The 24,124-nt window shown below is 37.6% G+C and overlaps 1 protein-coding gene across 2 annotated transcripts in view; it reads right to left on the reverse strand.

Moving 5' to 3' along the window:
• FAT2 (FAT atypical cadherin 2) overlaps window positions 1-24,124 on the reverse strand; it is a 108,827-nt gene that overhangs the window by 51,869 nt on the left and 32,834 nt on the right. For both annotated transcript variants that reach the window (XM_074291853.1, XM_074291852.1), the window contains exons 4-7: window positions 16,426-16,484; window positions 13,795-14,106; window positions 4,982-5,192; window positions 4,315-4,454 (exon numbers count right to left, since the gene is read on the reverse strand). In XM_074291853.1, coding sequence (XP_074147954.1) covers window positions 4,315-4,454; window positions 4,982-5,192; window positions 13,795-14,106; window positions 16,426-16,484 — 722 coding nt within the window. The remainder of the gene's footprint in view (window positions 1-4,314; window positions 4,455-4,981; window positions 5,193-13,794; window positions 14,107-16,425; window positions 16,485-24,124) is intronic.

A 24,124-nucleotide genomic window follows, 5' to 3' on the forward strand; every position in this document is an offset into this window, starting at 1 on the left:
AGTTCCTTATGAGTTAGATATCTACCTGGCCCCAATACTAGCACTATCTTGGTAGTCTCATAATGATAATATCTCCAACAGCTACCCTCGGTGTAGATAATATTATAATTTATTCACCTAGAAGCAAGCAGTTGAACTAGATCACCCCTTGAGGAATGCTTGTTCAATTGGGGGACTCCATCATTAGGCACATTCTTCCCCATGCTGACACTCCCCTTGCTCCCGCCAAGTCTTATTCTGGGAATTTCCATCTGTGGCCACAAAGTTGTTATAGCTGTGGATTCTAGCCTAGTGAGTCACTCCCACAATCCCCACACTGCAGTGGCACAGAATCTCTGCCCATAGACAGGTGGAAAAGTGGGGCCTGAGCTACAGGTTGGAGGAGGGGCAGGGTCAACCAGTAGCCTTGCTCCTCCTAAGTTTTCCACTGCCATATACTGTTTCTGTTTCTATTTGCCTTCCCATTAGTGCCACCTCCCCTTTGGGAGTTCAGGATCCTCATACTTTCTCCTGTCTCCTGATCAAATCCTGATCAAAACACACGCATGGACAATTCTTCAACGTTAGTCCTTGCAAAACTCTGTGTTCCAATTTCCACCCCCTTCCCCCACGCCCTCCCCTAGATGACAAGTAGTCCATTATATGTTAAATATGGTAGAAATATATATTAAATCCAATATATGCATACATATTTATACAATTATCATGTTGCACAAGAGAAAAAGTGAAGCAAAAGAAAATGCAAGAAAACAACAACAAAAAAGAGTAAAAATGCTATGCTGTAAACCACACTCAGTTCTCATAGTCCTCTCTCTCTGGGTGTAGCTGACTCTCTTCATCACTGAACAATTGGAACTGGTTTGAACCATCTCATTGTTAAGAAGAGAGCCACATTCACCAGAATTGATCATTGTATGGTCTTCTTGTTGACATGTATAATTATCTCCAACTCCGCTCATTTTACTTAGCATCAGTTCATGTAAGTCTCTCCAGGCCTTTACGAAATCCTCCTGCTAGCCATTTCTTACAGAAAAATATTCCATAATATTCATATACCATAATGTATTCAGCCATTCTCCAGTTGATGGTCATCCATTCAGTTTCTAATTTCTAGCCACCGCAAAAAGGGCCAGAAACATTCTTGCACATACAGATCCCTTTTCCCTCTCCTCAGTATTTCTCTGGGATATAAGCCTAATAGTAGCACTGCTAGATCAAAGGGTATGCACAGTTGATAACTTTTTGGGCATAGTTCCAAATCGCTCTCCAGAACGGCTGGATCCATTCACAATTCCACCAACAATGTATCAGTGTCCCAGTTTTCCCACATGCCCTCCAACATTCATCATTATCTTTTCCTGTCATCTTAGCCAATCTGAGAGGTGTATAGTGGTATCTCAGAGTTGTCTTAATTTGCATTTCTCTGATTAATAGTGATTTAGAGCACCTTTTCATATGACTAGAAATAGTTTCAATTTCTTCAGATCAAACCCTATTCTCAAGAAAACTTCTTGTGAAATCAGAAAATGTCAGAGAAGGAAAAGATGTCAGAGATCAACAAATTCAATCCCTGCTCAAGCAGAAATTTACTCTACAATATGATTGTTTCCATTCTATCCCAACTTTCCAGCTGATAGAGGAATCTCCCTGCAGCATTCCTGGCAGGTTGGCCCTCTCAGCTCTGCCTGAAGACCTTGAAAGATGGGCATCTCTACCTATCACAGGAACCTATTTTGCTGTTCAGTGCCTCTGTTATAATGTGCTTCCTTAAATTGAATTGAAAACTGCCTCCAAGCAATGTACATGCATTGGTCATAATTTTGTCCACTAGAGCCATCCAGGATAAGAAATGGGAATAGTCAATGTTGGAAACTTTATGGGAAGATGGATACACCAGGACATTGTTGATGAAGCTGCTAATTAGTGTAATGTTTTTGGAAACCAATTTGGAATTATACAAATAAAGTAACTAATATGACCACAATTTTGGACCTAGATATTCCCCTTAGTAGGTTTATGCCCATGGAGGCTTTTGATAAGAAAATCTCTATATATACCAAAATATTTATAGTAGCATTTTTGGGAAGACCAAAGAATTGGAAACAACACAAATATCTATTGATTATAAAGGGGCTACACTTGAACGTAATGGAAAATTACTATTCTATAAGAAACAATAAATATGATGTAGATAGAGACTTATGAAAAGATTTACATAAACATTAGGTAGAATGTTAATAAAAGGAATATGGCCTCCAGATTATCAAAAACATCCAGATCTAAACATCCAAGAATAAATACTGCTAGACAAGAGATAATGACTCAAACACCTGATCAGGTAGAGGACGCTATGAAATTTCAAAAGAACATGGGGACCACAGCAGAATTCTCCCAAATGGCCCAAGAAAGAAATATAAATCAAGAAAACAAAGTTTGGGGCCTGCAGAGTATAAATTTGGCAATTAAGATGGCACTATTGTACATAGAGTGATAGGCATAGAGTTGGGAAGACTCAGTTTCCTGGGTTTGACTTCAGACACTTAATAGATACACTACTACTAGTATGATCCTGGGCAAGTCAATCCCATTGGATCTCAGTTTCCTCATTGGTAGAATTAAGGGACTGGACTTTATAATAGACTCTTGGGCTCCTTCCAGGTCTAAATCTCTAATCTGTGATGCTATTAGTATTTTACTACTTCCTCCCTCACTTTCTTCTTCCTCCTTTTCCTCTTTTCTCTAATTTCTTCTCATTTTATTCCTACTGATTTTATTCTTCATCCTTTTTCTTTTCTCTAACTGTCCATTGGATATTTAAAACTGGATATCCTATAGCATCTGCCCAGAACTAAGCTCGTTAGTTTTCTCCCCAAATATCTTTCCCTTTCCAAACTTCTCTATTACTTTAAAGGATAGTATCATCACCTTCCCAGTCTTCTAAGTTCACAATCTGGTATCACCCTTAACTCTTCATGCTCTCTCACTCTCCATATCCAAACTGTTGTCAAGCCCTATCAATTTTACCTTTGCAACATCTCTCAAATATTTTCTCTTTTCTACTCTGACACTTGCCACCACTTTGATGCAGGCCTTTATTACCTAATAGCTGGACTATGCAATAGCCTCCAAGGTTTAACATAGTGCTTAACACAGAGTTGTCATTTAATATGTTACTCATAGATTATTGGTTGCCATGCAATAAGTTTCTCCCATTGTGGACTATATTCCACTCAGCTGTTGAAATGATCTGCTAAAATACAGTTCTGACACAGTCTGGCCATCCCTCTTTACATAATAAATTCTAGTGATTTTCTACCATTTACGGGATCAAATATAAAATGCTCTGTTTGCTATTTGAAACCCTTGATATTATGTCCCTGGACTTTCCTTCACCTCCAATGTATCCACTCTAGCTCAGTAGAGCCTGAGACTCTTAATCTCAGGGTCGTGGGTTCGAGCCCCATGTTGGTCGCCAAAATGTAAAGTTCTTGAATTGTGAGGGTCTAGTCGTCTGCTCAATTATAATCCTTCTCTGGTAGGAGATCTGTAAAATCTTTTCCTCTGTGTGCAGGTTTCTTGGGAGCTCTGACTCTCCTCCAGCTCTTGTCCTTCATGTTGGCTCACCCATAGACTGTGAGCTTCTTGAGAGCTAAGACTTTTACCTTTCTCTGTATCCCCAGAGCTTAGTTCACTGCCTGGCACATAGAAGGCACTTGAATTTATTGACTGATCCTCACTTTTCTTCTTCATAGTCCTGGTTTTTCTTCCTTCATCTGTTCCATCTTCATTTAATCAATATTAATTTAGCACCTTCTTACTAAGAAGTTTTTTTTTTGTTTTGTTTTGTTTTGTTTTGTTTTTGTTTTTGCTAAAAAGGTTTATTTCTTTCAAGAGAAATCATAGGTTATGCACTAGGATCCCTCTCCTCACTGTTTTCAATTGGAAAAGTGCTAAGTTGCTTGCTGATTTGGGTGTCATTTGTATTTGATTTGCATAGTCTTAACTTATCAAAACCCACAATAATACCCATAGTCCAAATTTTAGTAAATTAGTAAAGACCTGAAGCAGGATCAGAACTCCAAATCCATATTTTATCCACTGCAATATGGGAGGAAGAAGATTGATGGAGGGAAGGGAGGAGGAGGAACAAGAGGTATCAAAGGGAGAGGGGGGAAAAAAGAGGAGAAAAGAGGGGAGAAGAGGAGATGATTGAGAAGAAGAAGACAGGATGAGAAGGAAGATGGGATGAGGGAGGAAAGAGTGATAGAAAGGATTACTCAGTTCTGCCTGTTAAGTGACCTGGCCAGCTCTTACCTGGGTGGTGATAGTGCGGGAGCCATCCGTCACCTCTACTGTCAGATTATAGCTTGCCTTCCTCCTGGAGTCCAAATGTCTGGCAATGACCATGCTGCCTGTGGTCATCTCAATGTCAAAATCCATGTCTTCATCACCACCTAGGTGTAAGGATAGAGTGGGGAGTGAGACAGAAATAAGATCTATGGGCTTTTAGTCAAGGAAGAGTAAGGTTCTTCACTACCACAAGACTTCTGCCAACAAGCCCCCAAGGGTGTGTCTATTTGTGTTTGTGTATATGTGTGTACATGTGTGTGTGTGTGTTTTGTTGTAAAGATGTGGAAGTAGTAAAGAAAAGGAGGGCAGACATTTAGGAAACAATCTTTGATAGGGATTCTTGGTGCCCCCAAGGAGGCATTATAACACTTAAGTAACCTTCCCAAGAGTCCAGAAAGCCACAAGTTTATAAAACTGCTAGTTTGTACAACCCTGTCCAAATGAGGCTGAAATAATGGGACAGGGAGATGGCAACCCCACTGAAATCCCTTGGGAATGAGAGAGACAAGTCCCTTCCTCTCAAACTGCAAATTTATACAATATCTCAGCTGAACCTAGAATGGGGTAGAAAATAATAGCTCCAAGAAGTATGAGATTAGTCTGTATAAAAGAGGCCCAGATCCCACCTTACCAGAGATGTTGAACCACAACAGGCCTGGGGGATCCTCAACACTGACCATGCCCACCATGTGGTTCACAGGATCAGTCTCCATGGCAGCAAAGTTGTAGTGGGGTTCATCAAAAACCCAGAACTTTCCTGAAGGGCTGGGTCGAGGGATCCACTCTATATGAAGTCTGACACTGGAGAAGCGTGGGGGCTGCCCATTGTCTACTGCCTGGATCTGCAAATCGAATCATTCATTAATCAACAAATGTTTACTAAAGCCCCAATTATATACCAGATGTGAAGGATATGAGTCCAAAGAGTAGAAAAATCCCTAATTGAAAGGAGCTCACATTCTAATTGGGGAGACAACAAGGCCATGTAAAAACATAAATAACAAATAGAAAAAATATATACAAGTTGGTTGAGGAGAAAGGACACTTGGAAGGAGTAGGGATCCACAAAGGCAGGCTTCTTGCAGAAGATGGTGCAAAAGTTGTTATCTTAAAGAAAAAGGGGTTCTCTGTGAGACAGAGGGAAGGAGTGTGTTCCAAGCATGTGGCACAACCCAGGCAAAGACACAGAGATAGAGTGTCAGTGGTCAGTGTGGTTGTAAAGTACAAGAAGGGGAGTAATGTTCATTAAGGCTAGAAAGTTAGGTGGTTTAGGCTTAATAAAGGAGTTTAAGGTTTTCTTTTGCTTTGCCTTGTTTTGTTTTCCCTATAGGCAAGAGGAAACTGCTAGAAATGGTTGTGTATGAAAGAGAAAAAACAAAGGAAGCTACTGGGAAAATTTTGTAACTAATAATGGAGATGGGGGGGAGGGACTCCTGAACTCCTCAGAGAGGGCAAGAGCCCTTATGACTCTGTCTAATCCTGGCACCAAAGACCCCTGGTTTTTCTGTACCACAGTTTCCTTTTCAGTAACATGCGACCAATCATAAATTAAATGGATCATTATTCTCCACAAGAATATCAAAACAGCTGAAAGAACCAGGTATATGCAATACCCCTAAATCTTTAATATCATATTTACTTTTATTGGGATCTTTGGTCCTTTAATTCCTTTCTGTTTTCCCAGTCTATCAAGACTGATTTGATCTTACTCTCCTCTATAACCAGTTTTTACCCCATTGTCAGCTATTTCAATAAGGTCTCCTCTTCCATCCTTGAATCTCTTGTCCTTAAGCTTCCTGCCTTATTCACTTCTTATCTTCAAATCTGAGAAATTCCTACACACGATCTCTCTCAAAGTGAGGAATATTGATGGAGTCATTCATAAAATGTTACTTGCCTAACCCATACAAATGGACGTTGTCTAATCTCAACTAGTCTCCCATTGTTGTACAATTATATTTTTCTTTCATCCCGTATTGGTTTTATTATACTTCTACTCCAGAGATTCAAAACATTCTCTTCCTCCCCAAGTCTCCTAAAACTCCACATTTCATTCCTTTCTCCTTAAAATATTCAGCAGAATACTTCAATAAATACTCTACTAATGCTAAAACATCTGAAATTGTCTTCAACTTGCTTTCTTTCCATCTCATAACTCGAGTTCTTAATTCTTTCTCTCCTATCAAGTCTCAGAGGCTATGGTCAAGAATTATAGGCTAGAAGGTACCTCAGACGCCATTCTAGCCCAATTCTCTCATTTTGCAGGCCCTGAAGGATGAAAGCCACTTGTTGAAGATTACACATGTAGGGAGTGGAAGAAGTGGAATTTGAACTCAGTTCTAAGATGGCATTAGAAATTCTTTCCATTGTATCATATTAGTATCCCCTGAAGCATCCTCCCTCTTGCCTATTCTGTGACCTTCCTTAATCAAGCATCCTTTCTCCTCCGAATCTTTAATCTCTTCCTTTTTTCTAGTTACTTTTTCTCAAGTATCAAACATCTTTGGGTCTCCCCATCCTAAAATCATCTTCTTCTGATAGGTCCTTTAAGCAAAGGTGTTAAACACATAGCCCACAACACTCATGAGTTCAGTCTGAACCAGGTTAAAATATAAGTCCTAATTGATTGTTATGTCCAGGTGTATTTATACAAAAATAAATATGTAAATATGATTTTCTAAGTCAGTATTCAGTCCACAGGAAACTTTATGTGCAGTTTAGCAGCTCCCATTTCTATTTTAATTTTACTCCACTGCTTTAAGCTATTATCCTATTTCTCTCTTCACCTTCATTGTCAGATTTCTAAAAAGAGTAGTCTATACTTGTTGCTGTTTTCTTTCCACACCACCCATTCATTTCTCAACATCTGCAGTCTGGCAAATGTCCCAACTGTCCTGTGGAAGCTGCTTTTCTTCAATCATCAATGACATTCCTGAAGGCATTCTTCTGCCCTGGTTTTCTTTTACTTCTCTTCAGCATTCAGCACTTAGAATCACTCTTCCTTCTTGATATACTCTCTTTTATTGGTTTCAGAAACAGCATATCCTCATGGTTCTCCTCCTCTCACTGCTCACATTTTCTTTTGCTGGCTCCTCATATTGCTTCTACACCTGGGTGTAAATTCCTCCAAGGTTTACTTCTTGGCTCTTCTCTCCGTATAATCCTTTCTTTGGTGATCTCATCCACTCCCATAGATTCAATTATCACCTCAATGTAAATGATTCTCAAATGCATAACATAACTCTAATCCAGAACATTCCCCTGAGCTCAATTTCCATAATTCTACCTGGCCTGCAAAAAAATCTCCACCTGTATTTTCCACTGACACCTTAAGCTATTATTGCAAATGAAACTTAACATCCCACCAAAAACTTGCTCTTTCTCCCATGCTCCTTATTTCTGTTTATGCATCTGTCTATGGAATCACCTAAGCTCAAAACCTTGGAGCTGTCTTTGGTTCTTGTCTAACTTTCACCCAAACAGCCAATCAGCTATCATATAACTGACATTCTAACTAGAGGGTGTAACTCCATACCATCTCCCACATTCATACCTTCCTTTCTACTTCCATTACAATCTATCTCCTAATCTGACTTTCTGACTCTACTTCTCCTCGCTTATTCTTCACTCTGCTGTCAGAATAATCTTTCTAATACACAACTCTGAAAATGTTACTCATTCACATGTTTCCAAAGGCTCTCAACTTCCTACAGAAAAAAACATAGCCTTTTAACTAACAATCAACAATAATAATAGTTGGAACTTAGATAAAATAACTTACATGTGTATCTTTTTTGATCCTCATAAAAACTCTGGGAAGTTGTTGCTATCAATATTTCCCTTTTACAGTTGAAAGAAAACAAGGCTTAGAAGTTTAATTGATTTTCCCATGGTCAAACAGTTAGCTAGTCTGAAGTTAGATTCAAGTTTTCCTAACTTCAAGTCCAGATCTCTATGCACCATCTAATAGATGTTCAGTAGATATTTTAAACTAAACATATCCAAAACGGAACTCATTATTTCCCCCCAAACCATCTCAATTTCTATCTTCCCTATTACTACAGAAAGCAACAACACCCTCTCAGTTCTTCAGGCTGGCAACCTAGATGCCATTCTTAATTCTTTCCCCTGTCTCTATCCAAGCTATTGCCAAGTCTGTCGATTTCACCTTTGCCATCTCTTGAATATTCTGCATACACACTTCTCACCTCCAGTACCACTCTCAATCCAATATCAGGATTATTGCAGTAGCCTGCTAGTGGCTTGCCTGCCTCATTTCTTCCTACTCCAACCCATTCTCCATTCAGTCACTAAAGTGATTTTCCTAAAGTGCAGGCCTGACTGTATCACCTCCTACTCCACAAACACCAATGGTCCCCTATCACCTCCAAGATCAAACAAAAAATCCTATGATTGGCATTCAGAATCTTTCATAATCTATCCCTCACCACATACTCTTTTTTCAGTCTTGTTATATCTTATTCCTCTCACCACATACTCTAATTCAGTGACGTTGGTCCCCTAGCTATTTCATGAACAAGACACTACATTTCTTGTTTCAGAGATTTTCATTCCCTATACTTGGAATGCTCTCCCTCTTCATTCCCACCTGCTAACTTCTTTGGCTTCCTTTAAACCCCAATTAAAATCCCATCTTCTACATGAAGTCCTTCCTAATCCTCTTAATTCCAGTGCTGTTATTTTCTCTTTATCTTGTATATGGTTTGTTTGCATGTATATTTTGCATATTGTCTCCTCCATTAGATTGAGAGTGGGTATGTCTTTTGCCTCTTTCTGTATACCCAAATTAGTATAGTATCTGAGTAGGCACATAATAAATGTTTACTGACCAACTATTCATGCACTACCTAGTTCTTTTTTTTTTTTTTAAGATGTAACTTTTTGATCTTAAAAAAAAAAAAATCTTTATTTATTTTTTTAATTTTTAAAAATTTAATATTTTTCTCCAGTTCCATTCAAAACATTTTTTATATTTGTTTTTAATTTTTTTTGTGTGTGTTCTAGGGTATCTCCATTATCCCCACTCAAAATTAAGAAACCACTTTATTATCTAGCTCTTAATGCCCTCTACAATTAAGTTCCAAGCTCCAAGCTGTCTCACCTCTTATTATTTCCCTATCTGTACTTTACATTGCCTGCCACATAATAAATGTTTAAATGCTTGTTGTCTGACGACATTGCAACCAAACTAGACTATTTCTTTTCTCTCTCATTATCCTCTAGACCTGCTTCATTTAGTACCTTTATTCATTCAGTCCCCACCCCTTTTCTCTAGAATGGACTCTCCCTTATCTCTTTCTGTTGAAATCCCTTCCTTCAAGGCCCAAATTAGGTGCCACATATTCCATAATATGGGCAGCTAAGTAGTGCAATGGGATAGAATGCCTGATTAAAATCAAGAATACCAGAGTTCAAATCTAGACTCAGATATTTACTATCTGTGTGACCCTGTGCAAATTGCTTAATCCTGTTTGGTGCCATTTTCTTATCTGTAAAATGAGCTGGAGAAAGTTTACCTTTCTTTTCTGGATTTTTTTTTCCTTCATGATTTTCCCCTTTTGTTCTTACTTTTCTCTCCCAACATGATTCATTTTATATATATATATATATAAAGTTAATGTATATGTCCAAAAAATTAATAAAAAATGAGCTGGAGAAGGAAATGACAAAACCAATCTAATATCTTTGCCAAGAAAACTCCAAATGGGATTAAAAAGAGTCAGATATGATTAAAACAACTGAACAACTCTGTGAAAGCTTCCTAGACCCTTCTCAAGGAAAAAAGGCTCTCTACTTTTGTTTTTCCACCTCTCTTTGCTTAGTCTTTTCCTTTGTGCTTATTTCATGCTTCCTCATGTCTAGTTTATTTTTGAACATGTCCTTCCCACACTTATTACACCGTAAGTTCCTTGAGGGCATGATCTGTGGCATATCTGTCTTGATAAACCTAGCTCAAGGCCTTGCTTTTTCAGAAAGATTTGTTCAATGAAATCTGGGAGATCAAGTTCAACAACCAAAATTCTTTCACATCTAAAATTCGGCAGGAAAAACACTGTGGAAATTAAAAGGGTTCAGTTCAGGCTCCCTTCACCTATTTATCCAATCTTTCTGGGCTTCAGCTTTTCAATATAAAAAATAGGGACAAAGATACTCTCACCTCATCTTACTGCCTACCTATGAGAGTACTGGCAAACTAGTGGATAAGTCCAATTCTCACTAGTGGAATTTGGAGACACAGAAAGACATCCTATCCTGGATAGCCAAGGGTGACACTGGGAAATGAGGGTGAAGAGACCCTTCTAATAATCATGAGTGTAATTCTTTCTATCTTTCTTATCATATCTGGCATGGAAGGGATTAGACCTCTCTGAGTGCTAATCTCAAAGATCATCAAAGACCCTTACAACTGGAAACCAGCTACTCTAACTACTGCTAATTTTTAGGAAAGAAAATCAAAACCCAAATCTAGGATGAGATTTGACCATGACCACAAAGCAAATTAATCAAAAAATGAGCACTGGTATCCTAGTCTCAAGATTCTTAATGGAAGGCTGGGATGAAAGGTACATTCTGTGTTAAAGTTAGAGCCGGAAATAGCAGACTTCTTCACTTATCAGTGAACCCCAAGCTATGCTCCTCAAAGGTAGCTTTTATAAAGACATATGCATGTAACAGCAGTTCACTGAGAGCAGGATATGGAGAAGCTGGTCATAAATCACAAAAGACTGACATTTGAGTCTTGCTTCTGACACAAACTGTGTTTCCTTGGGAAGGTCATTCAACTCTTTTATACTCTTGGCAGTTCTCTAAGACTGAAAGTCAGATGGAAGGGGTTTACCTGTTTTGGGAACAGGATTTTACTCCTAGGATGTTTTCTAGAGTATTGTTATAAAATTCAAGTAGAAAACAAGGGTCACTAAATTGTAGTTAAGGATTCCTGGGAGCAATATATTAATTTAAAATATATTTGAATTATCTATCACATACATTAACATTATATATTTTCTATTGTAACTTTATTTTGTTAAATATTTCCCAATTATATTGCCTTTGGTTTCATGCCACATTTGGGAGTATTGTCACTGCATTTGACACTTCTGATTCAGGGCCAATTCTGAAGCTTCATGGGTCCTTGCTGTCTGGGCAGAGCATTTGACCCTTTTGCCCTGGACCAGTGAAATAGGGACTAGACCCTATTTCTAATTTTAATGATAAAAGGTCACATTATTTATATAGCATCCTATAATGTAGGCAGGGTAATATTATTATTTCCATTTTACAGATGAAGAAATTGAGGCTCAGATTTAAGTGATTTGCCAAATGTTATACAACTAATAGGTGACTGAGCCAGGATTTTTAACAATGAATAAGACCAATGGTCAACAAAGACAAACTTGTGAATCACATGTGGTTTTTTAAATACACTTAGACTAACCCAGTCTGTCTGGTATTTACCTTATTTGTAAATAGTTGTTTGCTTATTGTCTCCCCTAGTAGAAGGTGAACTTGAAAGCAAGAATTGTTTTTGTCTTTCTTTGTATCCCTAGAGCTGAACACAGTGTCTGGCATGTAGTAGGTGCTTAATAAATGTTAATTAATTGACATATATACTGCCTTTAGCCAAAATACCAGCTTGTTGATTCATTTTTTTAATTTAACAAATATGCTATAAGTTGCTAGCCTAGGCCCAGAGAACGAAATCCCTTTGCCAACAAGCACTGCCCAAAACACAAATTCTGATTTGGGCTTCCTCTCTACAGTCATCTCTCAACATTCAGCAACCATTTCCTGAGGGTTTATGGCTGAGTGCTTCCCTCCTCCCTCTTTCACCCCCATACCTATTCATCTCCCCAGGGCCATGTTCTCATAGCCTTTCTAGATAATAAACAGCTAATCTGTTCCACTTACTGTACAAACATGCCGACTAAAAAGGCAGCAGGAGTGCCTCATTGCCCCTTTTTTCACTTTCTAGATCAAAAAGGAGCTTCAATTGTATTAGACTAGAAAGGTCTGACTCCAACATTTACTAACTATGGGAATTTGGACAAATCATTTCCTTTCTTTTAAGTGTCAATAATTATTATTTGTTCCTACTATATCACTACAATCTCCAAAATAATATATTAAGTGCCAACTTGTATAAAGGAAATAAAATGACTAAGATGAACTAGTAGAAATGGAATCTGTATAAAATCTTTTGGATATTCATTAAGAAACTACTAAGTATAAAGTAGAATATGGCTCCTTTAAGAATATATTCTAATTTTTTTTTTAAAGAAAAAGGATACAAAAACATTTATAATAGTTCTTTCTGTGGGTGACTAAGAATTGGAAATTGAAGGGATACCCATCAATTAGTAAATGGATGAACAAATTAGAGTATGTGATAGTGATAGAATATTACTGTAATATAAGAAATGAGAAATACGGGATAGTTATTTGGCACAGTGGATAGAGCATCAGCTCTGAAGTCAGGAGGAATTAAGTTCAAATCTAATCTCAGATATTTAATACTTCCTAGCTGTGGGACTCTGGCAAGTCACTTAACCCCAATTGCCTCAGGAAAAAAAAAAAAAGAAAGAAAGAAAAAAAAAAAGGAAAGAAATGAGAAGGAGAATGATTTCAGAAAAACCTGGAAAAATTTACATGAACTGATACAAAGTAAAGTGAGCAGAACCAGAACATTGTACACAATAATAGCAATATTGTATGATGAAGATCTATAAATGACTTGGCTTTTTTCAGCAACATTATAATCCAAGATAATTTCAAAGGACTCATAATGAAAAAGGACTCACCTCTAGAAAAAGAAATGTCTGAATACAGACTGATGTGTACTATTTTCCCTTCCTTCTTTCTTTCAAGTCTTTTTCCACCAAAATAATAAGAAAAAGTTTGCTTACCATCTCAGGAAGAGGGAGGGGAGAAGAGGAGAGATAGAATTTGGAACTCAAAACTTAAAAAAGTAAAAATTATTTTTACATATAATTGGGGGGAATTAAAATATTATTTTGAAACAAGTATATTTTAAGAACATTTCACAAAATGGTTCTTTTCCAATAAAAATATATATGCTAATCCTGCCTTAACCCAAAGGAAGAAGTTTAAAAATGTAATTTCAGGTTTTGAGATACATTCAAAGAAAAATATTTGTGGGCTTTGGATTTAGTCTATGCACAAGATTCTTTTTCTCCCACTTTTAAAACTCTTTCAGATCTAATTGGCTAGGCTTCCCTCACCATCCCCCCTCAGGTGTTTCTTGTAGTTAGACTAAGATTAGAGTCTGTAATCATCTCTCCTATAACCAACCCTCCCACCTTCCTCTAACCTACCATTCCCCCTGTAACCACTCCCCATCTTCCTGCAGCCATCCCTCCTATCTTCTAGTCATCCCTTCTGTGAGCAGCTCTCTTGTCCTCTCACCGTGAGGATGTTGTACACGCCAGCAGGGAAGTTGACATTGGTAGACACCACTCCTGTCTCGGGGTCGATGGTGAAGGCCTCCTCATCATTCTCCTCAATGCTATAGGTCACTTGGCCATTAGAGCCTTCATCACGGTCTGAAGCCACTAGTCTGTACACAGGCCCTGGTGCAGTGGAGCTATGCCGCTCTGGGAGACGGATTTTGTAGCGTTTGTGGGAGAAAGTGGGTGAGTTATCATTGACATCCAAAATGCGCACTACTACTCTGGAAGTGGACTGCAGGTTTGGTTTGCCATTGTCTTGTACAGCTACCTGGAAGCAGAGAGTCATATAATTACTGAGTATTTGTGATTCAAAAATAGTAAGCTTAATCTTACTCAAATCTACAATCACTCTTTTTAACAACTTGCAACTAACTAGGAGGCACAGAATCAAAGACTCTCAGACATGCAAAGCGTCTTTGAGGTCACCAAGTAAAACCTTCCAGCTACCAAATGGATTCCCACTTCCACTTGAAAAATGGGGATCTCTAGGAGCAGCTAGTTGGTGCAGTGGATAGAATACCAGCCTTGAAGTCAGGAGGACCTGATTTCAAATCTCGTCTCAGACACTTCTCACTTCCTGGCTGTGTGACCCTGAGCAAGTCACTTAACCCCAATTGTCTCAGAAAAAAAAAAGGGGGGGGGGGAATCTCACTGTTTCATAGGGCAAACCATTCCATTGATAGATGGCTTCATTTTTAGGAAGTCCATCCCTTTATTGAGCCTCTCTGCTTTACTAGAAGAACTCCAGTGGACAGAAAACATGCTACTTTCTAACACAGTTCCAGGCTTTTCTTCTGTTGATTACCAATATATCCCTTCATATTTTGTCCCTCATTCTACTCTCCAGAGAATTTGGGTTCAAGTATTGGTTATATCTTACCTGTGTGACTTCAGGAAAGTCCCTTTACATCTGACCCTTAATTTTCTTATCTATAAAATGAGAGAGTTGGACTGAATGACCCCTAAGATTTACTAATGCTAGATTTACTATACTAAATATAATCTCTCTTCTAAATGAATTTTTTTTAACTTGAAGACAAATTATGTTCCTCCCTTATCCCAAATTTTCTCCAGTCAAATCATTACTAGTTCTTTTAACAGATTTTCACAAGGAATGATTTTCAATCTCTTCACCATTCATCACTTAGCATGGTGTGTAGTACATAATAGGTGCTTATTAATATTAAGCACTTGTTGAATTGGACATCCTGGCCACTCTACTCTAAATATCTTACACTTTTGTTGATGTCTTTTGTACAATGTAGCACCCACCCAAGAACTAAGCATACAACCCTCCCAATGTGTTCTGACTAAGAAAGAAGAAAATGATACTATAATGTCATTTATTTTGGATACTATATTTTCAATTCAAGCAGCCTTAAAAAAAATTAACTTTTTTGGCAGTCATATCATACAACTGACTGACTCAGTGTCCTTATAGCCAACTTACTATTTCTTGTATACCCACGATTACTAAAAACAAAAAACTGTTTTCTATAAATGAAGAAATGTATCAGTTGTAGCGTTACCACGCTCATTTTTCCTCCATTGGAGTCAATTTGCTCTTCTATGAAATATCCAGGTAGGACAAGATGACTTTCAAAGTCGTCTCCAAAGTGATATCCTATACTTAAGAATTTTCTAAAAGGGCAGACCAAAGGAGGAGTAGCTTATCTTTTTCTTTTTTGTCATCTCTTCAGTAGTCAGCTGCTAACTTTTTCCCATTTTTACAGTTTAGCTTTATTAATGTGCTTTGGTTTTATATTACAAACATTTACATATTATTTCCACTTTGTGAGCAATTTCTTGTAACAAAGTAAAACAGTAGAAACAGTGCTCTTATCTGAAAATGCATGCAACATGTCATCCCCACTTCTCTATTTTATTTAATTATTAAAAAGCTATCTTTTCTCCTTCCTACCCCCCCTCTACCCCACTGGAAAAAAAAAAAAGCAAATTTCTTGTAACAAGTATATATAATGTTAATTGCTCATGGATAGGGCAAGCCAGTATAATAAAAATGACATACTACTTATATTAATTTGCTTATCTGATGTTTTTTGAACTGTTTAGCTCCCCATCACTGTACATATTCAAGCAGATAGATAATTTATTTTGCTTTGGTAGCAGGTGTTTTGCTCATACAAGAGTTGAAATAGATGACCTTTGAGGTCCCTTCCAACTGCATGATTTTATGATTCTAGGAGACAGGGTGGTAGGGAGGAAAAAAATTCAACTTACTAAAGGGATCACAGAATATTTAAGGTCAAAGAAAAATATCATTATGGATAGAGAGGGAAAAGAAAATCAGTAGAGATTGAATGCGGATGGGGATATGCTTCCCTATCAAATTTTCCTCTCCCAGAGCCCCATTTATATATGTGGGCTTTCTTACCCTTCCAGGGCACCTGGTCTCAGTCCTTTCCCACTCCACTCTAGGGGCTGCTGAGGATCTAGCCTCATTTTGATGATTCAGGACCTGTATGACCCCACTCTGGTTCCAACAAGTCCTAGCTTGGCCCCTTTCACATCCCCTGGTGAATCCTACAAATCAATCCTACATAATTACTCTCCTGCTATTACCCACCTCGAGGATATGTTCAGCCTTGTTCTCACGATCCAGCTGCCGAGCTGTGGAGAGGAGACCTGGTAGGGAAGAGATGGGGAAAGAGAATAATCTTGTGAGCACTGGGACTCCCCAGGGACCTTTATAGAGGTACTGCTGAGGGACCAGACCAAGGTCTAATGTGGAATTCTACTGGTATGCTAGTGTTGGCAAGGAGTGGAGAAAAAAAAGAAGGAAAAGGGGGAAATGGGAAACTCCCCAAGGAGTCCTGATAATACCCAGGAGCATACATTTAAAAATCTATACTTTCTTTCCCTAAACAATACACCAAAAAGAAGGCAAATTGTTGAGATTGTGAATTCTGAACCAGAGAAAGGAGAAAATACCTCATGAACCACAGGGTGCAGAAGAAAGAGTTACTATATCTCTTTGGCTATACCCCACTGTTGAGGGGACCTTCATCAGCAGAGAAGGAATGAAGAGACCTGAAATTATGGATATGGCTACATATGTATATGAACTATATGTATTTCATGTATATATTTTGGTATGCATATGTATTTATATGCACAGATGCATATGCTTTGAAAGATCTCCAGAATTTGTTTTGATGAATATAAATATTTGTATTGTGCTTTGTTTTTCCTGATTTTGCAATGGATGGGAGAGGAGACGGAAGAAGGAAAGAATTTTGAATCAAAAATAATTTTTTAAAAATCTAAATTTTTAAAAAAAGATACCAAATTTCCTTAGTTCGAGACATCTCCCCCACTGGTACAGATTTCATTCTCAGTCTACCTCATTATTTTTATTGTTTTTCTGAATATGCTCCACTGAGAATCCTTCTAAGAAGATGGAAGTATTTCTTCATCTTGGTGTTTTAATGACCCAGGATTATTAGTTCAGCACTTGGTTATCAATCTGCTATCTCTCACAACATGAACTGTTCATCTCTGCATTCTTGATCCATTTCCAGTCAGAGATGGCATTGGCTTCTCCCAGGATATTATTTCTTCCTCCCATTTCCTAAGAACTATAGTTTCTCCTGGAGTGACTCAGTGGTACCAGTTCTTCTCAAAGCCCATCCAGACCTACCTTCATAGTCATGGCTCTGCCTCTTTGCATTGCACTGCTCCTTGTAATCCAACTAGAGACTCCAAGGCTCTCAGAAGATCTTTCTTGATCCCTAGAGTCAACTTGGTTCTCTGATTAAGGAACCTATTACACCTAACCATAATGGCATCTTTCTTCTTCCATTGTCCTCACTCTAGGTTTCCTTTCCTAATACTCAAGAATTTTTAGTTTTCATTCACTCAAAGCCAGAGGACTGAATTCTCTAGGCTTTAGTTACATGAAGAAAGACAATGCATAAGTTCAGAATGAACACACTAGGAGGTCATTAGAAATACATATATTAAAAATTCTACTTAATTTCAGATCATGCAACCCCAGACTTTCTAATGATCCTCTGTTAAAGGTTTCCTAGGCTTAGCCAAGAAATCTTGATTTCCTCTAGGCCAGGATTAAGCCACTGTGACAGATATATTTTCTCTTCTAAAATAAAATTAAGATTTACCCACCTAGGCTCTCAGAACCTCAGGTCATTAGTCCAATGACTAATTCTTCCAAATGAAGGCAGATGTTTAGCCACTCAAGAGGGTGTGTAGATCCACCCCAGATTTCTAAGCAAACCCTTATCTAACTAGAAATCTAACTGCAGCTGCCATACCTAGGGACAAAGGAGGAAATGCAAATGATAAAATCATTTTCAAAGCTATTTCCCATGACCTCTAAATCAAAATAATGCAATCTAACCCAGTTAACTTCTCAAAGTTCACAAAAGAAAGACAGTCCTATTCCTTACAAACTCTCAGTTTGTTCTATGGCCTAAGCCCAAAAGGATGTGGTCAGCTATTGAAAATCACTTGTGAAGGCCTACAAGTACTTGGTGGTCATTCTGCTCTTAAACATTTTATATTTATGAGAAACATACCTGTGAATAGGGAGTTGTTTCTATGCCTTCCTTCTTTTACAAATTTATTGATATTTTTTGCTTTGATATAGCAGAAAATCCCCAACAAGCAAACAAATCTCTGCCCCTCCCCAATCTATTCCCCAAAGGATTAAGAAGAGATATGTCTTTTGACTTCAATAATATGCTACTAATATTAACCATGCTATTCAATTAGAATACTGTTGCCTTTTAATACTGACTATATTTAAGTTATTTGGTTTTAGTAATCTTACTGGAGTATTGTTTTGTAATTTATTAAAAGCACTAATTATGATTTTTTCCATTAGTTAAGAATCTTCCTTCTTTGAGAGTTTTCAAATATCTAAGTGTCTTTAAAGTTTATTGTCTCCAACACAGATTTCTTCTGTAAGCAGGTCCAGACATTTCCTTCTAACTTAATCTTCTTAAATGTGTCCTAGTACGTTTGCATAATACTCCTTTATCAGTGCATAAATGTACTGTGTACTAGTACTGTCTAGGTACTCATACATTGCGTATATGGGGATGCATAAGCACATCACATGAATCTATCTTTTTACACACATATGTGGGTATCTCTGTGGATGTATGTATTTACAAGGTGTGACTATAAAGTTCAATGTTAGTTTCACATACATGTATATTGTACATGAATAAGGCAGCTAGGTGGCATAATGGATTGAGTACTGAATGTAGAGTCAGGAAAGCCTGAATTCAAATCCACCCTCAGAAACTAGCTATGTGACCCTAGGCAAATCATTTAATTGCTGTCTGACTCAGTTTCCTTATTTGTAAATTTTTTAAAATAGCATATACATTTCCTAAAATTGTTGTGAGAATCAAATGAGATAATATATATAAAGTGTTTAACATACCTAAAATTCCTATTTAATTTTAGTATATATGTATGTATATAGGAGATAGTAAATATGTGTATATGTATTTATATATACATATATATTTATATACATACATACATATATAACTTCAGATCATAGATTTAAAACTGGAAGGGACCCAAGAGACCATCTTGTCAAACCTTATTTTATAAATAAGGAAACTGAGGCTGAGAGGGGTGATGTCTTAAAGTCACATAGCTAGACATTTAATTGAGATGAGATTTGAACTTGAGGTGTTTGTGTCTCCATTATCTTCCACTTTATAGACTATGTCATTTAGCTTCTAATGATCTTAAGATCATAAAGTTTGGATGAGTTCTATGTATAGATTTCATGTACACATGGACAAACAGAGTTCATTAAGTATGACTAATCTTTTTTGTATTGAGGGAAAAAAGATGGGGCAGAATGCCCTCTGTTACCTCCAGCCTGAAAGTGCTGATTCTGTGAATAAATGAGCCTATTTCCTTATTTCTCCAACAGAACAGTGGCACAGACTGTACCACTTCTCTGTCCCTATCTCCAAGCGTGCTTTGTGTGCCTGGGTGTATTTAACTGTGAGTATGAATGTTAGTGCATGCATGTACTCGCTCAGGCAGCATCAGGCACCCAGGGTAAAGGCCCTAGGGAGGTTGGCTCAGTGCTTCCAATCCTGGCCTGTTTTCAATACAACCAGCCCAGGCAATTTGCAACCCCATTCAAATGCCCTCAGAGCAGCAAGGAAAACCTATAAAAGTGTTGAACTTGGGAAATGTTATCTTGGTCAGTGAAGAAAAGGGGAAAATATTAGGATATTTCTGGGCAATAGAGGCTGTCTGTCCTCCAGAGAGGCCTTTGACATAACTAAAGAATGTCTGTTTTGTATGGGGCTTGGAACTAGTTATTCCTGATTTCTGTTCCAACTCTGAGAGTCTATATTTGAAAAATTCTGGTATATAAGCAGTTCCTTTGATCCCAATCAGAGTTGATATTATTTCCCAAGACAGATGTAATAGAAATCATGGGAGGAAAACCATCCACTCATACCCATTTTTTTTTTAGTACAACTGACCTTAACTTCCCTTCTGAACAAAAGTGGTCCATGAACTTAAGAATGGTCAAGATAACCAATGACCCTATGGCTAAGGAAGGAGAAGTGAGCAGGAAGCAGGAATGTCAATTGTTCAACTACAAAATTTTTTTTTATTTTGTAGAGTCCAGAGTACTGAGAGTGGACAGGGAAGTATCAAGGATGAAAGGATTACAAGCTAAAAACAAAGGAAAATTCTCCCAGATGGACAATGATGATAACAGGGGTAAAGGTACTCAGTGAAAAATAATAATAGCTCAAATCAATATAGCAATATTAATTAATAGTAATTTATATTCATTATCTGCTGTTTTATATATACATCCCCACAGCAGTCCTATGCAGGAAATGCTATCATTAGCTCCATTTTACAGATGAAGAAACTGAGGCAGAGAGGTTAAGAAACTTGCCTATCCTTTATCTGCTAAGTCAAAAAATGTTAAAGTTCAATAAATGAGGAGCCAGACCTTGAAGGCTAAGTGTTGAAGCTGAAATTTATTTATATTTTAACATGGGAATCCTCTCATTCTTTCTGTCCTCAAGGCTGAGAGAGCCCACTACCACTACTGTGTTCAGTTTTGAGGGGCTTGTTCTCTCCATACTTGGGTCCTAAGTAAAGGAAGCAGTGGGAGAGGAAAAGTCCTGGTTCCCTGCCAGCCCCATGGGCTTGGGGTCACTGTTAGAGGAGGAGGAAGGAGTAAGGAAAAAGAAAAAAAATTATCAAGTTGAAACAGATCAGGCCCATTGTTCTCACTATCCTAACCAGCCCAGCCCATTTCTGAGCACAGGGGGAGGAGACAAGAGGAAGCTAGGGAAGCTGATAGAGGGATCATGGAAACTACACAATTATAGCCCAGCTTCACAGGGTGGTCACCTATGTCTCTATCCTTTCTTCTCTCCTTCACTTCCCACCTTTCTCTCTCTCTCTTTTTCCTACTCTCTCTCCCTTCATCTCCTCTGCCTAAATGTTTCTAGTCTTATATTTTGGTTATTTTATATACAGCTTATCTTCTCTTCTAGACCAAAGTTTTTTTTTAACATGGGATCCATGAATTTATACACACACACACACATGTATATATATATATAATTACTGCATTATAATTAGTATGCTTTGTAATCCTATGTATTTTATTTTACATGCTTAATATTATAGGAAGGGTCTGAATAGGCTTCATCCTACTGACAAAAACATCCATGTAAAAAACTAAATAAATAAATAAATAAATAAATATCTCCTGTCCTAGATCACGAGCTTCTCAAGGGAAAGAACCATGTCCAACCGATCTTTACATCCCCCTTACAACTGAGGACAGAGCTTATACATGGTATGTATTTGACATAAGCTTGATGGATAGTCAATAAAGAATTTTGAATCATTACGATGATAGGAAAGATGGATGGGAACACTTTCCTTTATGTTATCCCTAGGGGTAGGCAACGAATCTTACAATTCTATTCTTTGGTGGTATATTGGCTGATTCTATTGCATTTTAAACACATACCTCTTCTCACTTTAGTTGGGTGAAAAGAGGAAGACCTTTATCCTTCAGGGAGCTGTGCCAAATATCCCTGTCAGGGAACTGTTGACAATAAATAGAACCTGGCCCTGGAGGGAGCTAAGCATAATGATGAACAGTCTCTACTTCCACAGGTAAGAGAAATCTTCCCTCCAAGAGCAAAAAGAGGTATAGTCCAAGATTGGCAAGATACCTGGCAGACCCAAAAGAGCTTGACTCAAAATTAAGTTGATTATTTTTTCTTTCCAAAACTCACCTATCAAATTTTCTCATTTCTATCCATGGTGGCACTATTTACCCAGGTCTCTCATGTTCAAAACCTGTTTGTTTTTTTTGTTATCCTTTCTTCTTTTAAAGATCTAATATACAGGCAGTCACTAATCATAGTATTTCTATTTTTAAAGTATCTTCAACATTGATCTCCCCTGTATTGATCCTGTAATCATTCTGGCATGGGACCTTTTTTGACATCTGCCTTAACTACTGCAATAACCTCCTTTATAGATCTTGTTTTCTCAAGGTTTTCTTCCACTAACCCCTTTTTCAAGTCATCTTTCAAACTATTGCTAAAGTAATCTGGCTCATACATAGGTCTATTCATATGACTATTCTGCTTACAAATTGCCAGTGGCCTCCTTTTGCCAGTTGAGTAAAATTAAAATATTTTTTGCCAGGATAAAAAGATTGGTTGCTCACTTTCTACCAGTCTTTTCTTATTACTCAGGTTCCTCTAGAGCAGGGGTAAGGAACGGTATTATTTGTATAATCAGCCTCTGGAGATGTTGAGTTGAAAGTTAGGCACAACAGCCTCCCACTGCTTGAATTTTTAAATTGATTATTTTGCATGATCCTTAATATAAATGCAGTTACAAATATTCAAATGGTGCTTGGAAAAAAAATTTTCCCCATCTCTGCTCTAGAGGAAAACATTAAAAAAGGAAATTAATTTGATCCCTGAAATAGTTGAGTCGCTAGAAGAAAATGAAGAGAGTACTTCTGAGTTGTGCTTCCCTTTAGGAGGTAGCATGACATAAGAGAAAAATTTTGACTCTGTCACTTGCTATCTGTGTACTCATGGGCAGGGAAATTAATCTCAATGGACTTTGGTTTCCTCATCTTTGAAATGAGAAAGTTGAATAGGGTGACCTCTTCCCTGCCTTCTGTAAATTTATGCTTTTATGGTATAATCTTCTGATCTGTCACTTATTGACCAAGTAAAATTGGACAGGTCACATTTCAATAAGCCTCAGTTTCTTCATCTGTAAATGAAGGATAACATTTTTTAGCCCTCCTGTATAGAACTTTTTTGGGAAAGGGGACTTTGTAAAGTGCTAAAGAATTACTTATGAGTGATGATGGTGATCATGATGATGAAGAAAACCATACACACTGCTATCCTTGCTATGAGGACCAACATCACAAAGTTCTGAGTTGTCTCTAAAACCAAGGATAGATTACACTAAGCCATCCATACTCTTTAATCTATTTCTGTACTAACAATATCATGTGAAAAACCAGACTGAATGAAGCAAAAGCTGGAATTAAGGTTGCCAGGAAAAATATTAGCAGTCCCAAATATGCAGATAATACCATTATGATGGCATTAACTAAAGAATTAAGAAGCCTCTTGTTGAGGGCAAAAGAGATCATGTAAAAGCTGGCATGAAGCTTAACATCAAAAAAACTAAGATCTTGGCAACTGGTCACATCAGTTCCCGACAAATAAAGGGAGAAAAAATAGAAGAAATGTCAGATTTTATATTCTTGGGCTCAAAGATCATGGCAAATGGTGACTGCTGCCATGAAATTAAAGGATGCTACTTCGAAGGAAAGTGATGACAAATCTGGGCAGCATACTAATAAGCAGAGATAACATGGTATTTCCAGTACTAATTTATGGCTGTGAGAATTGAACATAATGTTTTTGAATTTTGGTGCTGGAGAAGACTTTTGAGCCCCTTAGACAGTAGAGATCAAATTAGTCAATATTTAAAGAAATTAATTCAGGCCCTTCAATGGAATGTCAAAGACTGAAATGGAAACTTAAATACTTTGGTCATGTAATGAGAAAACAGTACTCACTGTTAAGGACTTTGATGCTGGGAAAGATGGAAGGCAAAAGGAAAATGGGATAGCAGAAAATGAGATGGAGAGAATGTGATGAAAACAACAAACATGAATTTGAACAGGCTTCAAGAGATAGTGAAGGATAGAAGGGCCTAGTGTGCTATGGTTCATG

This window comes from Sminthopsis crassicaudata, chromosome 2 (assembly GCF_048593235.1).
Source record: "Sminthopsis crassicaudata isolate SCR6 chromosome 2, ASM4859323v1, whole genome shotgun sequence".
Taxonomy (NCBI): Eukaryota; Metazoa; Chordata; class Mammalia; order Dasyuromorphia; family Dasyuridae; genus Sminthopsis; species Sminthopsis crassicaudata.